Here is a 21,245-nt window from a genome sequence, read left to right as displayed (position 1 = left end):
GTTGGGATACTGTTCTTTCTGCTGAGGATTGCTTTGGCTACCTGTGATCTTTTGTATTTCCATATAAATTCTAGGATTATTTTTTCTAGTTTTGTGAAGAATTGGACACATTTCTGATAAGAAAAGTACTTGAAGTTAATCCCTCTCTCCCACCTTAAAAAAGCTGGTTGTTATTATCTGTGCATGAAAAAAAAGATCCTATATTTTTATTCCGATCCAAACAAGTTTCTTAACTCTCCTGTGAGGCCCGTGTATCTTCTGAAGAGTGTTTGCTTTGTGCTTATACAGTGTTCTTTGCTGCTTTCCACCCACAGAGCCTTTCTTGGTGAGGAGGAGGTGTGATATAGGAAAATTATGAAGGCTTTTCAGACCTGCTTTAATTGATGGCCCAGATGGTGAGGAAAACCCTTTGGGGAGCTAAAAATTAAATGAGTGATAGCAGATTTAAAAGTTCATAATTAGACATTCACATCATATTCCCCCCAACTCTTTCCCACGTGCCCTCCCCTGCCCCCCAACCCGAGTGTGTGTGTGTGTGTGTGTGTGTGTGTGTGTGTGTGTGTGTGTGCTGTTGTGTTTTGAGATTGGGTCTCATGCAGATGAGGATGACCTCTAACTCACTGTGTAGCTCTGGATGACCTTGAAGTTAATACTACGTGCAAATACCCAGTCTTTTATTTATACATGAAGAATTCTGTTGCCCAATTGACAGTAAGTTTGTTGAGGTTAGTCTTGAATTTGTACATCATTGATACCTCAGCACCTATAAAATCTTCCTCAAGTATATCAGTAATGGCTAGCATAAGCAAAATGTTCTCAGGATGCAGGGCACTGCACTTTGTATATGCTATCTTATTTATTATTTGTTGGAAGACATTTCTGGTTGGTCAGAGGTTACAGCCTCCTCATGGCCTAGCAGCTTATCTCAATAGCTCAGCAACATGAAGCTCCCTCCCTCCAGCAAAACTTCCTTATCTGGAGGATGTCCCTGGGCCTGGAGGACTGACCTTGTCTAAAAGCTGTCTCTAAATCAGATGCCTAATTCATCTTTAGCTTGACCCTTGGTGCAGATCTCTGCTGTGAAGACTTGTGCTTGGGGCTCTTCTATAGGCCCCTACTTGCCACACACTAAGCCTTGTAATAGGAGCATGACAGTTGATGTAAATAAATTAGGGTTTGTCCCCAGACTCCCCAATCCTATATATTCTTTATACTCTGGAATAAATTTGAGCTGGTTCACTGAAATTTGTCTCTGGGTGGGCTGTCTCTGTTTGTGCTCATGGGCCGCCAGAGTGCTTGCCCCATCTGTCTCTTTCCCCTCTTGACCTGGTGGCCAACAGGCCAAGGGGGAGAGAGGCCCCCCACAATTATTTGTTGTCCGAGAAAAGAAAGCATTATAATCATTTAAATCTGCATTAGGATAGGTTAGGATCCAAGTCAGGACAGCTGGTGAGCAGAACTCAAGCCCCACGATATCACACCACTTCCTTATCAAACAGTTAGCTTTTAAATAAATATCTTTTGAGCAAAACTGTGAATGAACTGAGCTTAAAATTAATTTTCCAGAATCACAGGGATGTTTTATGCTTCTTTACAATAAACTGTGCTCAGTGTGAGTGGTCAGCGTGCTGCTGTGCTTGGTGAAGCTTGTAATTAAGGAACATGATGCCTCTGACAGGTCCCAGTGTAAATACGTTGCTACTCCACACTTCTCCTTTAAAGCAGAGCAAGCTGGAGCAACTACCAGCATGTTTTAGTGAGGGGCTTCACAAGAACCTCTTAGTGTAATGGTGAGTTACTGTGGCCTTACCATTTCAATGCAAATTAAAATGCAGATTTCCACCCCATTTCTGTAGTAAGTGACCTGCCCTGGAAACCACTGAGTATTCCATGGCACATCAGTAAGTAGACTCCTTGACTGGCTAAGGGTAAGACCAGATATTTATTCAGCTATAGTGTCTTTGGTCAGGATTGTCCTGCTTCTGTTAGCTTGTGCTGGACTTAATGGTTGGTCTGGAGTCATGGTGGCTGTGATCACTCTCAGGAGACCCTCAAGAAGGCCTGCTGACAGTCCTTTGTAGTTAGGGGAGGCTGGCTACACGGCTCACAAGATGCTCAAAGAGCCCCCTTCCTGAGGTTAACCAGGAGGTAAACACTTGGTGCAGGGGAACTCCAGAGTGGTATAGCCTGTGAGTGTGTGTGCATTCTTTAGGGATGTAGCTTTTTTGTGAGTTGTCCATGCTTCTGGTGAACTCTTCAGTCCCGAAGCAGCGACAAGTTGCCCAGGGGACTTCCTGGTAGTGTAGCTGCTTTTGTCTCACCCATGAATAATCACAACAGACATTGGTTCTCCAGTCTGGACTTGTATAGGAGATTGTTTCTTTAGCTCTCCCTATATAGTGCAAAGATGTGCTCAGGTGTTTTGCTGAGTTTTAAAAAATTTTAAATTATGGATGTGTGTGTGTATGAGAGAGAGAGAGAGAGAGAGAGAGAGAGAGAGAGAGAGAGAGAGAGAGAGAGAGGAGGAGGGGGGATTTGTACACAAGAGCATAGTGTCTGCCTGCAGAGGTCAGAAGAGAGTAGAAAATCCCTTGGAACCTGGTTATAGGCAGTTATAAACTGCCTTATGTGGGTGCTGGGAATCGACTCTGATCCTCTGCAAAAGAACTTTGTGCTCTTACTCACTGAGTTATCTCTTCGTCAATTTGCTAATTTTGTTTGTTTGTTTAACATCTCCTCAGGAAGTGGTGAAATAACTCTATACCATAATGTTGAGAACATTGGGGTAGGACTCAAGGTGTCAGGAATTTAGGTTTGTCCGTTTAGATAAACTATTCCTTTTTCTCTGGAACCAGGAAGCATCCTGAGGATACTAGAAAAGAAGTGAGCTTCTTCATGCCTCTGTGGGGATCCAGTGTTCTTTTGGTCGATTTCCCACTTCAGCAGCATCTCTCTCGGGTTCCAAAAGAAGTCTGATCACACTACTCTGCTAACCATTCATTTCAGTTTTTACTGAGTACTTGCTTTGTACCAGCAATTTTTATAAGTAAGTCTTTTATATGCAGCATTTAATTATGTCATTTACTTTATGAGATAGGCACTGATTTCAGTATTTCACAGTTGAGAAACAAACACCCCACATAGCATGGTAAATGGCAGGTCTCGAATCAACCCAGACAGGACAGTTCCAGAACCACAGTGTCAGTTACTGTCAGTAAATACTCCTCAAGGTTCAGCAGCAGAACAATTATGAGCCCTATTACATGCTGATTTCTGTACTAGCACCGATGGCTCCGAGGTGACCAGACGGTGCTCTCTTTCAAGTGCCCTTGGCTGGAGTGCTTTGCTAATGACCTTGTAAGTGATTTATTGATGAGCCCTGGGCCACTCCAGCTCCTGCCCATTACACAGGAGGCAGCATATGAAGTTTTCTTAGTACAAATCTGTTGCTCCAATCCGCGCAGGAGACAGTGTTTATCCTCCGACCTTCCTTTCTCATGTTGAAGATGTCTGTTACCATCTTGTTCTGTGTGAAGACAGACTGTTTTAACTTTGCAAAGTCTGTGCTCTGCCCCCACGTGCCTGGGGACCCTGTTGGGTCCCTCTCCTTCACCTGCTGCTGTCAGTGGCTGCGTGATCCTGCCTTGTCCGTTTCCTCGTCTGTAATTTGGGTGATCACAGTACCCTCCTTCTAGGATATTTGGGAGGAATATAAAAGTTTAGGAAGCCTGGCGATGGTGGTGCACACCTTTAATCCCAGCACTCGGGAGGTAGAGGCAGGTGGATCTCCATGAGTTCCAGGCCAGCCTGGTAAACAGAGCAATTTCCAGGACAGGCTCCAAAGCTACACAGAGAAACTGTCTCAGAAAAAAAAAAAAAAAAGAAAGAAAGAAAGAAAAGAAAATGTTTAGGATTGTGGTGTTTGGCACAGAACAAGCACTCCAGGAAATTATATATGAACATATATAATTGGCATACACACATAAATATAGTAGCTTAGATTGTCTGATTTGAAACACACTTCCATTTCTGATGCTGACCATATAGCTTCTTTGAGGGGTGGGGGATTGGTGGTGGTGGTTTTTGAACTTTTTAGTTTGCCAAGACAGGGTCCTACTATGTTACGCTGACTGGCCTGGATCTTCTGTGATGAGAATGTTGCCATGAGATGGATTGTTTTTCACGGAAGCTGTTTTCTTCTTCCCTCCCTCCTCCATCACTTCCTTGTGTGCTGCAGATCAAACTGAGGCCTCGTGTGTGCTAGATTAATCTCAGCCTGATTTTAATGATTTAATTCACCTGTTTCTTTTCCTAAGGGTTGTACAGAAACAGCATAAAAAGGAAACTGACCTTTCATAGATGTGTTCTGCAGTTGGGTTAAAAATAGGTACGTGTTGGATAGGATGCCGATATGGGGAATACAGGAAGGGTGTAAATTCTTTCCTAGGAGGACATGGTTATATTACTTCCATATTTGTCGTCCAGTTACTGTTTTAATTGGTCCACAGTCAGTACTATTTTTGGGTTTGGAGTTTAAAAAAAAAACCAGTTGAGATATAGTTACCATATGATAAACAGTATATATTTTAAATATCTAATTTGATGAACTTAGGATAAATGAAAGGCCTTGCAACCACTACCACATTAAAAGTAGTGACTGTAGCCGCTGTCTCCAGGTACTTCCCTTGTAATCCCATCCTTCTTCACTGCACCTCATTCTTCTATTTCTTTACAATTTTAATCTTTACAACCTGTGTCAGTGTCTGTGTGCATGAGTGCAGTGCCTGCAGGGGCCAGAAGAAGCACCAGACTCCCTGGAGCTGGACTTTCAAATGTTTCTGAGCCACCATGTGGGTGATGGGAACTGAACTCAGGCCTCAGCAAGAGCTCTGTGTGCTCTTAACCACTGAGCCGTCTCTCCAGCCCATTTCCTGCAGTTTTATACAGCTGGATAAAACCTGGTGTTCTCTTTGGTCAAGCTTCTTTCACCCAGTGTAGCTGTTCTGAGCTGCATCTCTATCCCTGTCAGTTCATCAGTTCATGCTTTCTTCTCCATCACAGCAGCATTGTATGAAACAGCACCGATGGTTCCCTCTCTCTCCCTCTCCCTCTCTCTCTCTCTCTCTCTCTCTCTCTCTCTCTCTTGGTTTTTCGAGATAGAGTTCCTCTGTGTAGCTTTGGAGTCTGTCCTGGGATTAAAGGCGTGTGCCACCACCGCCCGGTCCAATTGTTTTCTCTTTATATTGATGAGCATTTGCATTAATTCAAGTTCTTAGTCACACACACACACACACACACACACACACACACACACACACACGATTGCTTTGAATATAATTTCATTTTCTTTGTGTCTAAGAGCAGTATGGCTGGGGAAGTAGGGATATATTTCAGTTTTGCAGGGCAGTTCTCCAAATTGCTTTATATTTTCACTGGGGAAATCAAATGTTTGATGTCTATATCAACAGTTGTGGTCAGTCTTTTTAGTTTTGGCCATTCTTATCAGTGTGTGGTGGTGTCTACTGTGGCTTTAATTTGCAGCTCAGTATTGATGTTGAGCATCTTATGTTTATCACCTGTAAGATGTCTTACACTTACTTATCTCTGTTGTTTTAAGAGTACAGACAGCCATAGATAATAAGCAAATGAAGAGTATGGCTGTGTTCCAATAAAACTGTCTATACTAAAACAAGAACAATCAGACAGCAGCTGGCGTTCAGCCTTGGGATTTTAATTTACTCTTCCCTGACATAGATGATTGCGTCCATGTGAATAAAGACAGTTTTGTCTTTTTCTTTCTAATTTTTTTGGGAGACAGTCTATCTATGTAGTCCTGGCTGGCCTGGAACTTACAGAGATTCTCATGTCTCTGCTTCCTCCTGCCTCTGGGATTAAAGGTGCACGCCACCATGCCTGGCCTTGTTTTGTTGTTTAATTGTTCATGTCTGGGTGCACCAGCTAAATGTCCAATACAGCATTGAATGGAAATCATGGGAGTAGATGTCTTTATCTCATTCCTGATCTCAGGGAAAAGCATTAAGCATTTTATTATTCACTGAAAATCTTAGCTGTAGTTTTTACAAGGATGTTGTTTATCAGATTAGGAAGTTTCTGTTTTTTCCTCCTGATACAACTGTATTAGCTGATCACCACGTGCCAAGCCAACCTCATGTTGCTGTTCTAACCATTTGTTCTTCTTCATGATGGCTGCCCTTGTCATTCTGTCACAATAGAGAATACTAACAGTAATTTTCTTAGAAAATATTTGGTTTTGATATCCAGGTCATACTGCCCTCACAGAATAAGGTGGGGACGATGAATAGTACTACTACTATACTACTACTTCTTCTTCCTCCTTTTCCTCCTCCTCCTCCTTTTCTTTCTCCTCTTCCTCCTCTTCCTCTTCATCCTTCTCTTCTTCCTCCTTCTCTTCTATGTTTCTGTGGAGTTCAGGAAGAGTTGGAATTTTTACATTAAATTTTTGTGAAATTCACTCGCGAAGCATGCTTGACCTGCAGTTTCTTCATGGGGAGGCTTTTAATTATAAACATTTTTGTTAAGTCAGTATGAGGCTATACTGGTTACTTACTCTTGAGGGAGACTTTTCAGTATATTTTAAGGAATCTGTTTATTTCATCATAATTGTTAATTTGTAAGTATGAAATTGCTCATAATGTTTTCATTTGTTTAATTTCTGTATCATTACATTGTTTTTTTTCTTGACAGTGTTAGTCTGTATTTTTTTTTTTTTTTTTTTTTGGTTATTGTTGTTGCTCTTGGTCAGACTAGGTAAAGGTTTATTAACTATTAATCTTTTTAAAGAACTAGGTTTTGGTTTTATTGTTTTTTTTCCATTTTTGTTTTCTATTATGTTGTTTTTGCTTTTATCTTTATTCTTTCATTTTGCTTATGTTGGATATAACTAGTTATTTTTTGTGATTTCTTAAGATAGTAGTTACTAAGGTCACTGATTTGAGATTTGCCTTCTTTTTTAATGTAAGTCTTTTAGATGCTATAGATTCCAAATTACTGTTTTAGTATCCTAGCACAAAAATCTGTCAGATTTTCTGTTCAATTTAAAATTTTTTTATAAAAAGATTGATTTCTGTATGTGTCTATGTGAGAGCATGTGTCTGTGTGTCTTTGTGAGAGTGTGTGCACGTGTGTACTTGTGCCTGCGGAGCTCCGAAGAGGGCGCCAGACTCCCTGGAGCTGCAGTTACAGGCCACTGGCTCTGGGAGCTGAACCCAGGTCCTCTGCAAGAGCAGTAGCTCTCTTAACTGCTGAGCCATTTCTGTCTTGCTCTTGGTTCAGAATACTTTTTAGAGTCCTTTGTTTGATTGAGCCAGGGCCTGGCCTTGACCTTGCAACTCCCTGGCCTTCATTTTCCATGTGTTAGGGTTACAAATGTGTACTACCACTCTGAATTTCCTTTTTGATATATGGGTTGTTGAAAACTTTGGGTTTTTTGTGATTTTGTTTCTAGAGTAGTAAGTCCTGTTATTGATTAATATTTTAATCAGAATTTGTGACTTCACTGTTAAAATTTACTGTGACTGATGGTGAGAACATAGTCCATTTTGGTACGTGCTCCATGTGAATTTGAGAAGAATTTGTATTCTGCTGTTTTTATGCGAATGAAGTATTCTACAATGAGCAACGAGGTTAAGTTAGTAGGTAGTTTTTGGTTTTTTTCTTCAATGATTTTTCTGCCTACCTGTTTTGTTAATTAAAAGAACTGTTGAAATTTGCAACGAAAGATCTCTTTCTATTTCAGGATTTGTATTAAATTAGGTGCATGACTCTTGGAATTTTATGTTCTCTTGAAGAATGACCTCTTTATCATTATTAGACAACTTTTTTTTACTGCCAATTTGGCTCCTTGTCCTTAGATTTGTGTGTGTGTGTATGTGTGTGTGTGTGTGTGTGTGTGTGTGTGTGTGTGTGTGTGTTTATGTTTATGTATGTGTGTTTGCATGGTTTTATATGTACTGTGGAATCCAGAAGAGGACATCACCTCACTACAACAAGAATTACAGAGGGTCATGAGTTACTGTGTAGGTGCTGGGAATCCAACCCGTGTCCTCTGCAACAGCAGTGTGTGCTCTTAACTGCTGAGCCATCTCTCCAGCCTGCCCTTTAATAGCTTGTTGTTTGTTTTTAGGCACTTTCTGACCATCTGGTACTGCGAGGCTCGTCTTATATTTCATGTACCCTGGAATCAGCCAGATCTGCAGGGAGTCTTAGACCTGTTAGTGGAGCATGCTATTTAGAAAGTGAAGATGCTCGTGACCCTAGGCTCTCTGTGGAACAGGGCTAGGCAATACATGCATTTCTCTTGCTCTGTGCATGTCTGTGTCTATTTCTTCATATGTGTGTACATTAAAATAAAATCTTTATGCTGAAATCTCTTCTAATTGAGTGCAAAAGCTTTGATTACCCCTGAATACTCATTTCTTCCCTCCTTGTAAGAAACTTGGTTCTCTATCTATAATGTGGTTTATTTGTTTAACTCTTGTGTTTGTAAAGATTTTTTTCTGTCTGAGTTGCTTACCCATATTGCTGTTGGGAGAAAATCAACTAGAGTGCAATGACATGCCAGAAAGTACTTTTCAATAGTTTTTTAACCTCAGGGATCCCTGTGAATGAGGTTCTGTTATTCGTAACAATTTCCTTTGTCATATTCTTTCCTCCATTTTACCTTCTTAAACATCCTAGCTGATTCTTTGAAGTTTCCTTGCAATAACGTTCTCTCTTTATGCTTTCTTAGTGTAACCTCTTGGCAAATGCTTAGTCATGTATTCACTGTTGCAGCGTTACACTCCAGAAATTCCATTATGTCATCCTTCCTGGCATCCTTTTACTTTACTTGTTATAGTAACTTATTTCATGAATACTGACAGTATATATTTTTAACCAACAGAAAAAAATGCCATGGCCTTTTTTTCCACTGTGGCTTTTGACATAAAAAGTATGCAGATTAGGCAGGACTAAATTAATTGAATTTTGACATGTGAATTAACAGCAAGGAAATCATCTAGGAATAGCATTGTCTTGTTTGCATTCTGTACCAGGATGGTTGCCATCAGCATGGGGTCTTGAATAGTTCCCTCTGAAATAGCACCTCTCATGTTCTTACCCATGGCAGAGCCATTTGAAACAAGTGAGTGGCAGCTGACCAGCAGAAAAGAAGCCAAAGGCCTCTTGGTTAGATAGTCCAGAGCCTCCCACTACTGATACTTGTGAAGCCCTTTCAGTGCAGTAACAGCCTCCTGACTGTGATGTGTGGTGCATTTTCTTTTCTACCTCTTTTAAAGTATTTTGTCATTCCTGCCCCTCTTCTTTCTTTCTTTCTTTCTTCCTTCCTTCCTTCCTTCCTTCCTTCCTTCCTTCCTTTCTTTCTTTCTTTTTTCAGACAGGGTTTCTCTGTGTAGCTTTGCACCTTTCCTGGAACTCACTCTGTAGCCCAGGCTGGCCTTGAACTCACAGAGATCCACCTGACTCTGCCTTCCAAGTGCTGGGATTAAAGGCGTGTGCCACCTCCACCCGGCCTGCCCTTTTCTTATATTTATGAATTTGTTCATTTATTCAGTGAACTTTAGATATTTAGTCATGATTGTATATATGGCATTAAAGTGTAGTGTTTACTTGGCCTGTTTTCCTTAAACTAAACATAAAGCTAAAATATTTATTTTGAATTTTTAGCTGTATTTATTGACTATATTTAACTTATAGTCTATATTTGTATAATATACATGCATTTCTTTCATTAAAGAATTAAAATATAGTTGTTTTTTTTTTCCTGTCATGAAACAAGGTCTCACTACAGCCCAGACAGGCTTACACTTGCTACATATTCAGAACTTACATCAATGGTCTCCCCTCTGCTCAGTGTTCTGAGTGCTGGAGTTCTAGGTACTGAGCCTACCTAGCTGGTTTGAATATTTTTCTTATTCATTAGGAAGGAAAAACAAAACTAAGTTTCTTTGCCTCTAAGAATACAAGTCAGTGGTCATGGCTTAGAAGAGATTTTCCTGTAATAGACTTGGTGGTGTGTATACTCTTGTTCTGTTTGATGGAACTGACCTGAACCTGAAGTGTACATACATGAGAATTGAACTTACTCTTTTTCTTCCTTTTTAAAAATAGAGACCACTTTTAATTTTCTGCAGCCTTTAACATTTCAGTTACACTGTATACTTTTATACCATGTTTATTTTTCTTTTTGCATATTACGTTAAAAGAAAGCTGATATTTGTGCAGCTTGAATATGTTTCTTATTGCTATGACAATGGAATAAAATCTCATCCCTTCTTTACACTAGTCTGTGGTGGGTTGAATTACCTTACCATGTCTAGTCTGGGAGCCATGAAGAGGTATTTGTAGGACCGTACTCCTTCACTGCCTTTGACAACAGTTTAGGCTGTTTCCATGTACCTCTTGAGGCTGCTGAGCCAGAGAGGGCCCTGGACAGTATAAGCAAGATGGAAGACCATTGCAGAGTCTGTGCAGTTGGAATGCAAATACAACTTTGAATTATTCTTTGTAAGACGTGAGAGCACGTATTTTTGTCTTGGACTTCTGATATCAGCACTTGTGATGAGATGCAAATAGTGATTGTATAGGATTGGGCACACACAGGGAGAGGCTTTGTGCCAAGGTCTCCACGCCTTTGTGCCAAGGGGTAAGCGTCAGGACTGATGTATTCACAGATGGGATGTTTTACAGAAGAAGAATGTGTATTTAGTCATAATCACTTGTCATGCCTCAGCACCTCCAAGAGGAGCCTCCTGGAAAAAGACTGGAGGAGTTCATGTGTCTGTCTAAGCTTTCGAGCCAAGAATAGTATAGGCTTGGTCTGCTTAGCTACTGTTAGAAAAGGTGACGGTGCTGGGTTTGTATGGACATGCTGACCAACCTCTCTCTGCCGAGTGTGTTATGGTTCCATTACTACTTGAGTGACAAGCTAAACTCATGGTAAGCAAAGCAGGGACACCATCTAGCTCTCTGTTGTATACTTTTTGAATGATTAAGAAAGTGGGGGTCATTGACCTATTACAAAAAGAGGTGATGCTGTTATTCTGGGTCACACTTTCCCTTCCTCTTCCTTCCCTTCCTCTTCCTTCCTTCCCTCTTCCTTCCCTTCCGCCTTTCTCCCTGTTCCTGCTTCATCCCCAGTCGTATTTGCTGCCTCGTTCTTCCTTCCTTCTTCCCGGAAGAGCCTGTGGTGCAGATGGAGCATGAAGCCCGTATCGTATTGCCTGGAAGTTTGGTACTGAAGACTGTAGCATGCTGTCCCCTTTGTAAAGGGTATAAAGCTACATGGTGAGAAAGGAGAGGAGGGGTATTTTTTTACCAGGACAGGTATTTTTTAGTTATGTCTGCCGCAGGCATTGCTAGATAGAGTTTTACTATTTTTACATTCTTCATATTTGTGCTTAAGTAATCTTTGATGAAACTGAGCAGTGGTGGTGCACACCTTTAGTCCCAACACTCAAGAGGCAGAGGCAGGTGGATCTCTGTGAGTTCAAGGCTAGCCTGGCCTATGGAGCAAGTTCCAGGATAACCAGGGCAACACAGAGAAACCCTGTCTCTTAAAAAGAAAGGAAGGAAGGAAGGAAGAAGTCTTTGGTGGGGGGGGCTGGAGAGGTGGCTCAGCAATCAGGACTGCACACTGCTCTTACAGAGGACCCAGGTTTGGCACTCAGAATCCACGTCAGATGGCTACAGTCACCTCTAACATGAGCTGTATCTTTTAAATTCTAAATGCATCCTGTGCACCCTCTACCCCAACATGTACACATAAGTAAAAATAAAAATAGTTTTTAAAAAACAAATCTTGGGTAGCTGGTGTTGGGAGACAGTGGAATCAACGAGAAGCAGCACCTCATCTGATGTTTTCCTACTAAGCTAACACGGAACCGTCATAAGCTGCTGCCCTGACTTCTACACTCTTGAGTTTCCCTTTCTTCTGAGCACGTGTACAGTGGAACGTCTTGTGTTGTTCTTTTAAGGAGTACCACCGTCAGGGTATTAGAATGTGAGTACTCTTCAGAGAAACAGATTTCTGCAGAAGAGGTATGGTAAGGGATTGTCTTGTCAGAGTATGAGAGCTGACATGGTCAGAATTTACCATGTAGCCCTGCAGCGTGGTAATCCCAGAGAGACAGTGGTGCTACCAAGTCCAAAGACATTTTGCTGAAGAACTCCCTTTTCTATCAAGAGGGCACTCTTTAATTCTATTTAGATCTGCAGCCGATTTTAGGATAAGATCTAATGATATCACAGAACCCAGAGTTCCACAGTTTAAATAGTAATGTTATGCAAAAAAAAACCCTCCAAGTTGACACATAAAATTAACTATCCAAGCCAGATTTATTTTTAATCCCATCATGTTTGGCTGGGCTTTCTCTCTCTCTCTCTCTCTCTCCCTCCCTCCCTCCCTTTCTCCCTCCCTCCCTCCCTCCCTTCCTTCCTTCTTTCTTTCTTTTTTCTTTTTTAATATAAAGACAGGGCCTTGCTCTGTAGCCCAAGCTGTCCTAAAACTCCTGTCTGGCCTGCCCTGCCCTCCCACATGCAACTCCATCCAGGCTTATACTTTATCTTTAAGCGTCTGTGTGATTGTGTTGACATTTAGTTTGGCCTTGATCACAGTGGGTAAGCATAAGCAGGGCTTCATCCAGCTGTGCTATGGTCAGAACCTGTTTTAAATGATTTATAGTCTGCTGTATGTGTAGGTGAATGGTTCTGGACAATAGTGTTTTGTGTCTGTTCTCCTTCAATTCTAGCCCTTAAATTCCTTGAAAGTTGGCTAATAAGCAGTGATAGTGTTAAAAAGATGCTTTTTACTAATCAGACAAACAAATTCTGTAAGGTGGATTTCACTGATCAAGTGTGAGCAAGCATTCTGTTTTGAGCAGTAAACATGTAGTTAATGTTCATGGAAATTTTGCCTGTGCGACTGCTTTATATTTAGACTTGATCCCAGTGGGCCAGCAGTCCTACAGCGCTGCGTGCTTGAGTCCTGGTTAGAGGAAAGTTTCTTTTGAGCAAGAGACAAAGTGAACAGAATGTCAGAAAGCTAAATATAAATCCTCTGAGAGCTAGTCATACATAAACTAGTTTTTAGCCAACAACATATCGTAGACTGAAATTTTTTAAAAGAAAACTTTTTATCTTGGTTTATAGTAATGAATATAAATCTCAGTGAATGTAGTTTACATGAAAAGCTAGGATTATTGATTTTTCTTTTTTTTAGCTGGCCCTTAGGTAAATAATAGCCACTGTTAAAGATAGAAACCCTTTTATCTCTTGTTATTTTAGCACTTTGTGAGTCAGTAGATCTGTCTACTGCTTACATGACTTTAACTTCAAAAAAGAAAAAGAAAAAAAGAGAAAGTGAAAAAAAAGATGCATAGTTTGCATTGAGATTTTGAGCAATATTAACATGGGCTGTTGAGTTCCCTTTGGACCTTAGTTCTTCCCAGTGTGCCACAGAGTAAGCCGGCCTTTGCTGAGCTAAGTGTGTGGGTGAGACTCACAGCAGTTCACACTTCAGCACCTCCTTGGCTTAAGTCTGTTTTTATTGTGTTTTACGTTATTGGTTGGTTTTGCTTCAGGCTCTAGAAGCATTATAGCCAATAACTCTCTGGGATAGTAAAAGGAGGCATGGGCGTCACCATGCTGGGTAGCAGACTGTTTCTGAGTGTAGCTGAGTGACTGACTGCTCAAGGCTTCCTAGGTAGCACTATGTGTGGGATTGTCCAGGCATGCTTGGTGAGACCTAAAGCTGAGTGCATTCTAAGGAATGAGGGGGAGTTGGGCAGTGGTACTTAAAAACACCTTCTAAAATGAACTAGTTTAGTTAGCATAGCAGGTTTCACTGTGGCATTTTCATATGTGCATGTCATTGTACCTTGCTCATATTTGCTCCTCCTTCTGCCTTCCTGCTCCCTTCCACCCCCAGTAGTCCTCCTCCTGACATTTCCCCTCTCTCTTGTATATATGAGAAAATGAACACTATTTTCTTTCTCCTTTTACCCCGTTCCCTCTTCTCCTCCCTTTAGACTTCTTGTGTGTGTGTGTGTGTGTGTGTGTGTGTGTGTGTGTGTGTGTGTATGTGAGAGAGAGAGCGAGACAGACAGACAGACAGACAGAGACAGACAGAGAGAGACAGAGACAGAGACAGAGAGACAGAGAGACAGAGCATGGACGAGTTTGTACAGCTGCATAAGAGAGAAAACATGATCTCTGTCTTTCTGAGTCTTGCTTAGGGAACTAGAACTGTAGACAGGAAGGATCAGTGTGTGACTTGTCCCCCATCCTCCCCAGAGCCTGGCAGAATCTCTGGGCCTCTGAGCACTGAAGGAGGAAACTGCAGTTGTTGTCCACAGCTGCTACAATTGTTCCAGATAAGGAAAGGGAAGGGGAAGCGAAGAGCACGGTAGCTCTGAGGTGCTCTGGCGACGAGGAGGGGCATTGTGAATGTCAGAGCACCCGTATTTCCTCCCTTCCCTTATCACCGGCATCTCACCAGCTCCCAGCACCCCTTAGCTTAGCTCCGTGTGTTCAGTGGGAGGAAGAGGTGTTGGGTCGAAGATGACAGTGCCAACGGCACATTACACCAAGGCCTTTTTTAGCCCACTTCCCTGACAGCCTCATCTAAAAAGGGCTTCAGTAAAACAATGGGCTATCAATTTAGACTTAAAGGTCTGATTCATGTTTTCCTTTTAGTATAAAATCTCTGTTACACATATCTGTTGCTGTCTATTTCTGAGTAGATTTTAGCATTATGTTTCCTATAAGAAAATTTATGAAATAAATCAGGAAGTAAGAATGACAAGTCCAAACCCCCAGCCTGTAGTCTTGACTGTCCTTATTGTCACTAACCTCTCTAGGCTTTGTTCCCCTGCCTGGGAAGTACATGCAGTACTCTTTAAACTCAAGGGATACCAGGAGGTGGGGTCAGTAGAATGTTGTAGAATATTATTTTAAGCTGTGTTACTTTTGTTTATGTTGCTTTAGTTTAACTCTGTGAAGCTGTGTTACTGTGCCTGTCTAAAACACCTAATGGTCTAATAAAGAGCTGAACAGCCAATAGTGAGGCAGCAGAGAGAGACATAGATGGCTCTGGCAGACAGAATAAATAGAATGAGAAATCTGGGGGGAGATGAAGAAGTAGCCAGAGAAGGAGGAGGACTCCAGGGGCCAGCCACCCAGCTACACAGCCAGCCACAGAGTAAGAGGAAAGTAAGGTTACAGAAGAAAGGAAAGGAAAAGCCCAGAGGCAAAAGACAGGTGGGGATAATTTTAAGTTAAATAAAACTGGCTAGCAACAAGCCAAGCTAAGGCCAGGCATTTATAAGTAATAACAAGCCTCTGTGGGTAATTTATTTGGGAGCTGGGTGGCGGGCTCCCCAAAAGAGTGAAACACAACTAACAGCAGTATTGAGAATGTTGTTAGCCCAGTGATGCTCAGCTGGACAGCTCATTAGACTCCAGCAGCACAGTGTGCATCTTTCCTCTGCTCTATCACTTGTCAAAGTCCTGGGGAGGGAAGGGAGTTACAGTGTCTGCTCCTTCTTTTCTTTCCAGTAAGCACCAATCTGCAGACAGGATAGTAATTTCCTTTATCAGAATAGTCAGCTGACCTACAAGAAGCAGCGAACCATCCTAGTTGGTGCCTGACAAAATCATGCTGTCTACAAGTTTAGGTCTTATTTCTGGTCTGTCTTCTCTGCACCATACTGACTGGCTCCTCATATGTGAAAATTTACACTCCGTAGCTGGTGGATTTTTATGACATATCTTCCTCCAACTTGTTTTGTTTTTCCAGGGAAAGCACAAATTCTCATCATGGGTATAATGTCCAGAAGGGTGTGATGCTGGTAATTCAACCAGAGGCTATGAACACTAGGAGATGACCATATATATATATATATATATATATATATATATATATATATATATATATATATATCCAGTAACCTGTGTCTGCTGCATCCTGGGATATCCTTGCCACTGGACCATTTCAGCATTTGGGAAATAAGTAGATAGACCATAGAGACGGGATTTCTAGATGTTTATCATCCCTCCTCTTTTGAGACAAGGTTTCACACTGTAGCCCTAATTGGCCCTGAATTTACATGTATCATAGTCTGGCCTCAAATTCTTGATCCTCCTAGTACTGAATCACAGGCCTGCACTCCCTTCCTGGTGCTTCATTTCTTTCTGTTTATTTTATTATTTTTAAATCATTTTTATTCTTTGAAAATGTCATGCATTTATACAATGTATTTTGATTATATCCATATATCACAACCTCTTCCAACATCACCCCCTGTTACCCCCTACACTGTTTCTCTTCCAGCTTCATGTTCTCTTGTTGTTGTTGTTAATAACCCTGAGTCATATTAGTGCTATCCATATGCACAAGAGTGTGTAGCCATCCCTTGGGACATAAGCAGCCTATCAGCAGCTGCATCCCCAGAGTAAGTTTGACTCTTTTTCTCTCAGAAGCCATCAGCTGCTAGTACTTCCTTTAATAGGAATGGGGCATTGGGCCCTCTCTAATCCACACTGGAATTTTGACTGGCTTGATCTTGTACTGGTCTTGTGCCACAGTAACCACAGTTGCTGTGAGTCTGTGAATGCAAAGCTGTGTCATATCTCTCTTCTCTGTCCACTTGTTTTTGTGTTCTTCCCACTCCATTTTGTGAAGTCCCCTGAGCTTTGGATGGTGTGAAGTTGATACAGATGATGCACGAATAGCTGAGCACTCACAATTGTTTATACTTGGCACTTGGACCAGTTATGAACCTATGCATTAACAACTATCCACTGCAAAAAAAGAGGCTTCTCTTTCCACGATTGAGAGCAGCAGAATCTATGGGCATAAACATAAGTCTGTAGAAAGTCATTTGACAACATAGGCATTTAACAAAACATTAGCTGTAGCATTCCCAAGTCAAGCCTTTGACTAGGTTTATAGTACTAGGCACAAAACCCCTCCTGTGGAGTAGGGTTACCCCCATAACCATTATCATACCAGTTGCCATATCTTGCCAGGAGGTCAGTATTGCAGCATGCAGTGTCTAGCACTTATTAAAAACAACTGCTGTCTTTTTTCCTTGGCAACCTGCATAACATCTTCTGGCCCAGTGTAATCTAGTTTCCTGGTGAGTTTGAGTTGATTTCTCTATTTCTTGCATCCAAAGCCTCTTAAGCAAGAGGGTCTTACACCTAGTTAGTGGACAGCTAAGAACAATGGCATGGCCTGTGTTGATTTGAGTGCCTCTGGAGCCTCTATGACTATTAACTCATAGGGAGGCCTCCATCAGATCATTGTGGCAAGTCTGTAGGGGCATTTTCTTGATTAATGACTGATGTGGGAGGGCCCAGCCCATTGTGGGTGGTGCTACCCCTGTACAGGTGGTCCTGAGGTATGTAAAAAAAAAAGCAGGCTGAACAAGCCATGAGGAACAAGCCAGTAAGCAGCATTCCTCCATGGCTTCTGCTTCAGTTCCTGCCTTGACTTCCCTCAGTGATGGAACGTGAAATGAGTTGTAAGATGAAATAAACCCTTTCCTCCCCAAGTTGCTTTGGTCATAGGGTTTTATTACAGAAATGGAAACCCAACCTAAGACACTAAGTGCCATTTAAAAATAAAATATAAGCTAGAGAGATAATTGGGTCAATAAAGTGTGTACCTTGAAAGCGTTGAGTAGCTGAGTTAGGTCTCCAGAGTCATATAAAGGTGTATTTCCATTTTCAAAGCTCTTTCTTTATGTTCTTTTAGATCATGAGACACAAAGGTTTACTGTAGGCACACATATCTGTTTGGCCTTGGTGAAAATTAACACTGTCAGCATGGTAGCTACCCCAGTGCTTAGACAGCAGTTGTGGAGTTCTCCTGTGGCTGTGCAGTATTTTCTACTAGCATTCAGAAAGAGTAGCTCATGGGTATTCCAAACCAGATTATCTTCAGGTGTCTTGTTTCTACAGCCTTCCATAGAAGTAACAGCAGCTTGAGTATATTATGCTTCTGCTTTCCATCACCTTTTATTCAACTCTTTAGACTCTTGCTAAAATGTGGGTGAATTCTTAGTAAATAAGGAAGTGAACACATATCAGGATCATTGTATACCATAAAGGAAATAGTGGATGGTCATGGCCAGCCACTTGCTAGTGCAGAAGGAGTGAGAAAGCAAATGGTTTTCTAGAGGAATTCCATGTTGTCTTCAAGTGTTAGGTCCAAGACTTGTAATTCTGCAGTCTAAACTCTTACCAGTTCACAGCGCCGTCTCTAGCCACATAGTAAGCCAATATCCTGAGCCATCAGTAAATGTTTCTGTGGCAAAGCCCTCTTTGGGGGATGGCAACTTTTCTTAGAGGCTAGAAGCTGAAAGACAGCATATTATATATAGGTGGTTTATCATCTCTGCGAGATTGGTTGGAAAATGTTGAGACCATGCAGGCAGCATATCTTGATTGATTTCATCATTTCTACAAACTTAGCTGCATGGAAATCACTATACTGATACCTTTCTCACTTAAGTCTGGTGTGAATTTCTCCATGTACTAGACACACCAAGCTGGATGAAAATACAGTAAGGTAAGACTCTCAGTTGGCTGATCGCTGTGCCAGAGAGAATTAGGCCATCCTGAAGGGGAGGCTTCAGGTCATGGGTTTTAACTGTACTGTGACGCCAAGATTGCCTTTACAGAACTTGATGCCTAAAGAAAAAGGGAAAGGCAGGGTGGGAATGGTAGAGGCCTACCGTCTGTCTGAGAGATGGCAAAGCATCAATAAAGACGTGCTTGGAAAGGCTTTAGCACTCCAAGGGTTTTCTCTGGGACTGGGAAGGAATGTGGGCTTAAAGAGTTTCTCTTTCTCTTGGTTCCTTCCAGAGGCCACACCGAAAGGGAAGCATCACCTACTGTTTGTCTCTAAGAGACTGTTTAGGATGTATTTTCCCATGCCCAGTGTCTTGTGACAGACATCCACATCTACATGGAAGAAAAAGCTGTGGCCCCCATCCAGTGTTTCTTGCTGTTATGGGGCTGCATCTGATTTTACTTTTGTCTTTCCCTTCAGGCTGCTTGATAGAGGCAGTGAATCTCAAATCCAGCAACCGAAACCCAGTGGTACATGAATTTGAAAGTAAGTACAAGGAAACACGGAGAGGGATGTGCCCCCTAGTGGACATTGGGTAGCTCTGCAGCCAACCCAACACCTATTCCCCTATTGTAATTAATTAATTAGCTAATCAATTAATTAATACATTTGTTTGTTTGAGATAGGATCTCACTGTGTAGCCCTGGCTGGTCTGGAATTAACTAGAGACCAGGCTAGCCTGGACCTCACAGAGATCTGCCTGCCTCTGCCTTCCAAGTGCTAGGATTAAAAGTGTCCATTACCATACCCAATCTATTATCATTTTTTAAAATATTTATTTTATTTGTGACTGTGTGTCTGTGCCCATGTCAGGGGGATGATGCAGAGGCCAGAAGGGGGCCTTATCTCTATGAGCTAGAGATACAGGTAGTTGTGTGCTGGAAATTGAACTGTTCTCTACAAGAGCGAGCAGTAAGTGCTTCTAACCACTGAGCAACCCCTCCAGCCCCTTTATGTAATGGTCAGGACTGTTCAGGATGGCTACTGTGTATGGGTAGACTGGCAGTGCACTCTGTGGTTTACATCGGCTGCCATCTGTTTCCTACCTATCACTGTACCTACACAACAAAGAAATCTCATATAATAGACTCAGTGTCTTTAAAGGAAGGTGTATTCCCTATAGTGAAATCTTCACTAATGCCTTTATTGTTTTTCTGTCCAAAAAAAAAAAAAAATCACCTTGAGACCTTGGAAAGATTAATCTTACATTTTTTTTCTCCCTTTGCCCATTAGGTGTGGAATTGTCTTGTATCATTACGGACTCACAGACAAATGACCCTAGAATTGAATGGAAGAAAATCCAAGATGGCCAAACCACATATGTGTATTTTGACAATAAGATTCAAGGTATGGTCCCATCATCCTCTGTGCTACTCACTTCTCCTTTGTCCACCGGTTTTGGAATTTATGTATAGCAGAGATTTACCCCAGACTGCTAACATGCACCTGTAATTTGGACTGTTCCGATTTTCTGAGTTTATTCTTGTAGAAAGCTTCAATTTTAGCATTGACATTTTGAGCCTCCCTGTACCTGTAAATGCCATTTCAACAATATCAGCTCATTAGTAAGGACTTGGATCTCTGTATAATCTGCCTGTCTGAGAAATCACAGCAGTTTCCTTAGCCTTGTTGTTATGGTCCATGACAGACAAAGTGTGAGCAAGTGACAGAGGGTTCTTCATAGTAGCATGGGGCTACAGGTAATCACTGAGCTGCACTGTCCAGTGCAAAGTGCTGGGGTCTCCCTACATGGGCTGGTGGGACATTATCTGGGGGTGGGACTAACATAAGCTGCCATGGGATGGCAAGGAGGAGGAGAATTGAGGTCTAGGCATCTGGGCAGTAGGCTGCAGAGTACTCAGGTACCAGACAAGATAGCAAGTGTGGCCTGGTGAGAGATGAGGTGGCAGGGAAGAGTGTTACATGTGGACACACAGAAGCCAGGAAGAGCTGCAGCCAGATAGGGAGATGAGGAAGATATGAAGTGTACCAGCTGTCAGACAAGGCAGGGCAGGAGAGAATACCCATCAAAGGTGCTAGGAGAAGCGACATGCTCATACCCTTTGAAGATTCAAGTAAAAAGAGACTGGAGGTGAGCAAAACTCAGAGCGGGACTATATTATCAGATTCCCTTTGCAGTCTGGTGGATGGGTCTGAGGCACAGACATTGGAAGTGCAAGGGGAGAATTGCTCGGACTTGGCAGTGCTGAAGGGGGCAGTGGTGGAGCAATGAGACGTTCCAAGTGTTACAGCTCTGAGGGGAAGGGGTCCTGGCAGTTGGGAGCCAAGGAGTACCACAAAGTCACACAGCACAACAAACTTCACACAGAGCTTTATTGGCAAAGACACAGTGAGGAGGAGGCAAGCTTTATGTAGGGTTCCTTGGTGGGTGGAGCTTTCCAGGGTGGCCTGGGATTGGAGGGATTTTGTGGCTTGCTTTATCTTGGCAAGCTGGGATTGGTGGGATTCTGTAGCCTGATCTTGGGCTTTTTTTTTTTTCCTGTAAGGTGGGGTCTGGACACTCCTCCCTCAAGAGGCTGGAAATAGCCTGTTTTGGGCAGTTAGAGAA

At 42.0% G+C, this 21,245-nt stretch overlaps 1 protein-coding gene across 1 annotated transcript in view; it reads left to right on the top strand.

Annotated features, from left to right (window-relative positions):
* Jam3 (junctional adhesion molecule 3) overlaps nt 1-21,245 on the top strand; it is a 56,724-nt gene that overhangs the window by 27,944 nt on the left and 7,535 nt on the right. Inside the window, exons 2-3 of the mRNA XM_036194332.1 lie at nt 19,097-19,162; nt 19,910-20,023. Of these exons, the coding sequence (XP_036050225.1) occupies nt 19,097-19,162; nt 19,910-20,023 (180 nt within the window). The remainder of the gene's footprint in view (nt 1-19,096; nt 19,163-19,909; nt 20,024-21,245) is intronic.

The sequence above is a fragment of the Onychomys torridus genome, chromosome 7 (assembly GCF_903995425.1).
Source record: "Onychomys torridus chromosome 7, mOncTor1.1, whole genome shotgun sequence".
Taxonomy (NCBI): Eukaryota; Metazoa; Chordata; class Mammalia; order Rodentia; family Cricetidae; genus Onychomys; species Onychomys torridus.
This window is presented reverse-complemented; position numbering and strand designations above follow the sequence as displayed.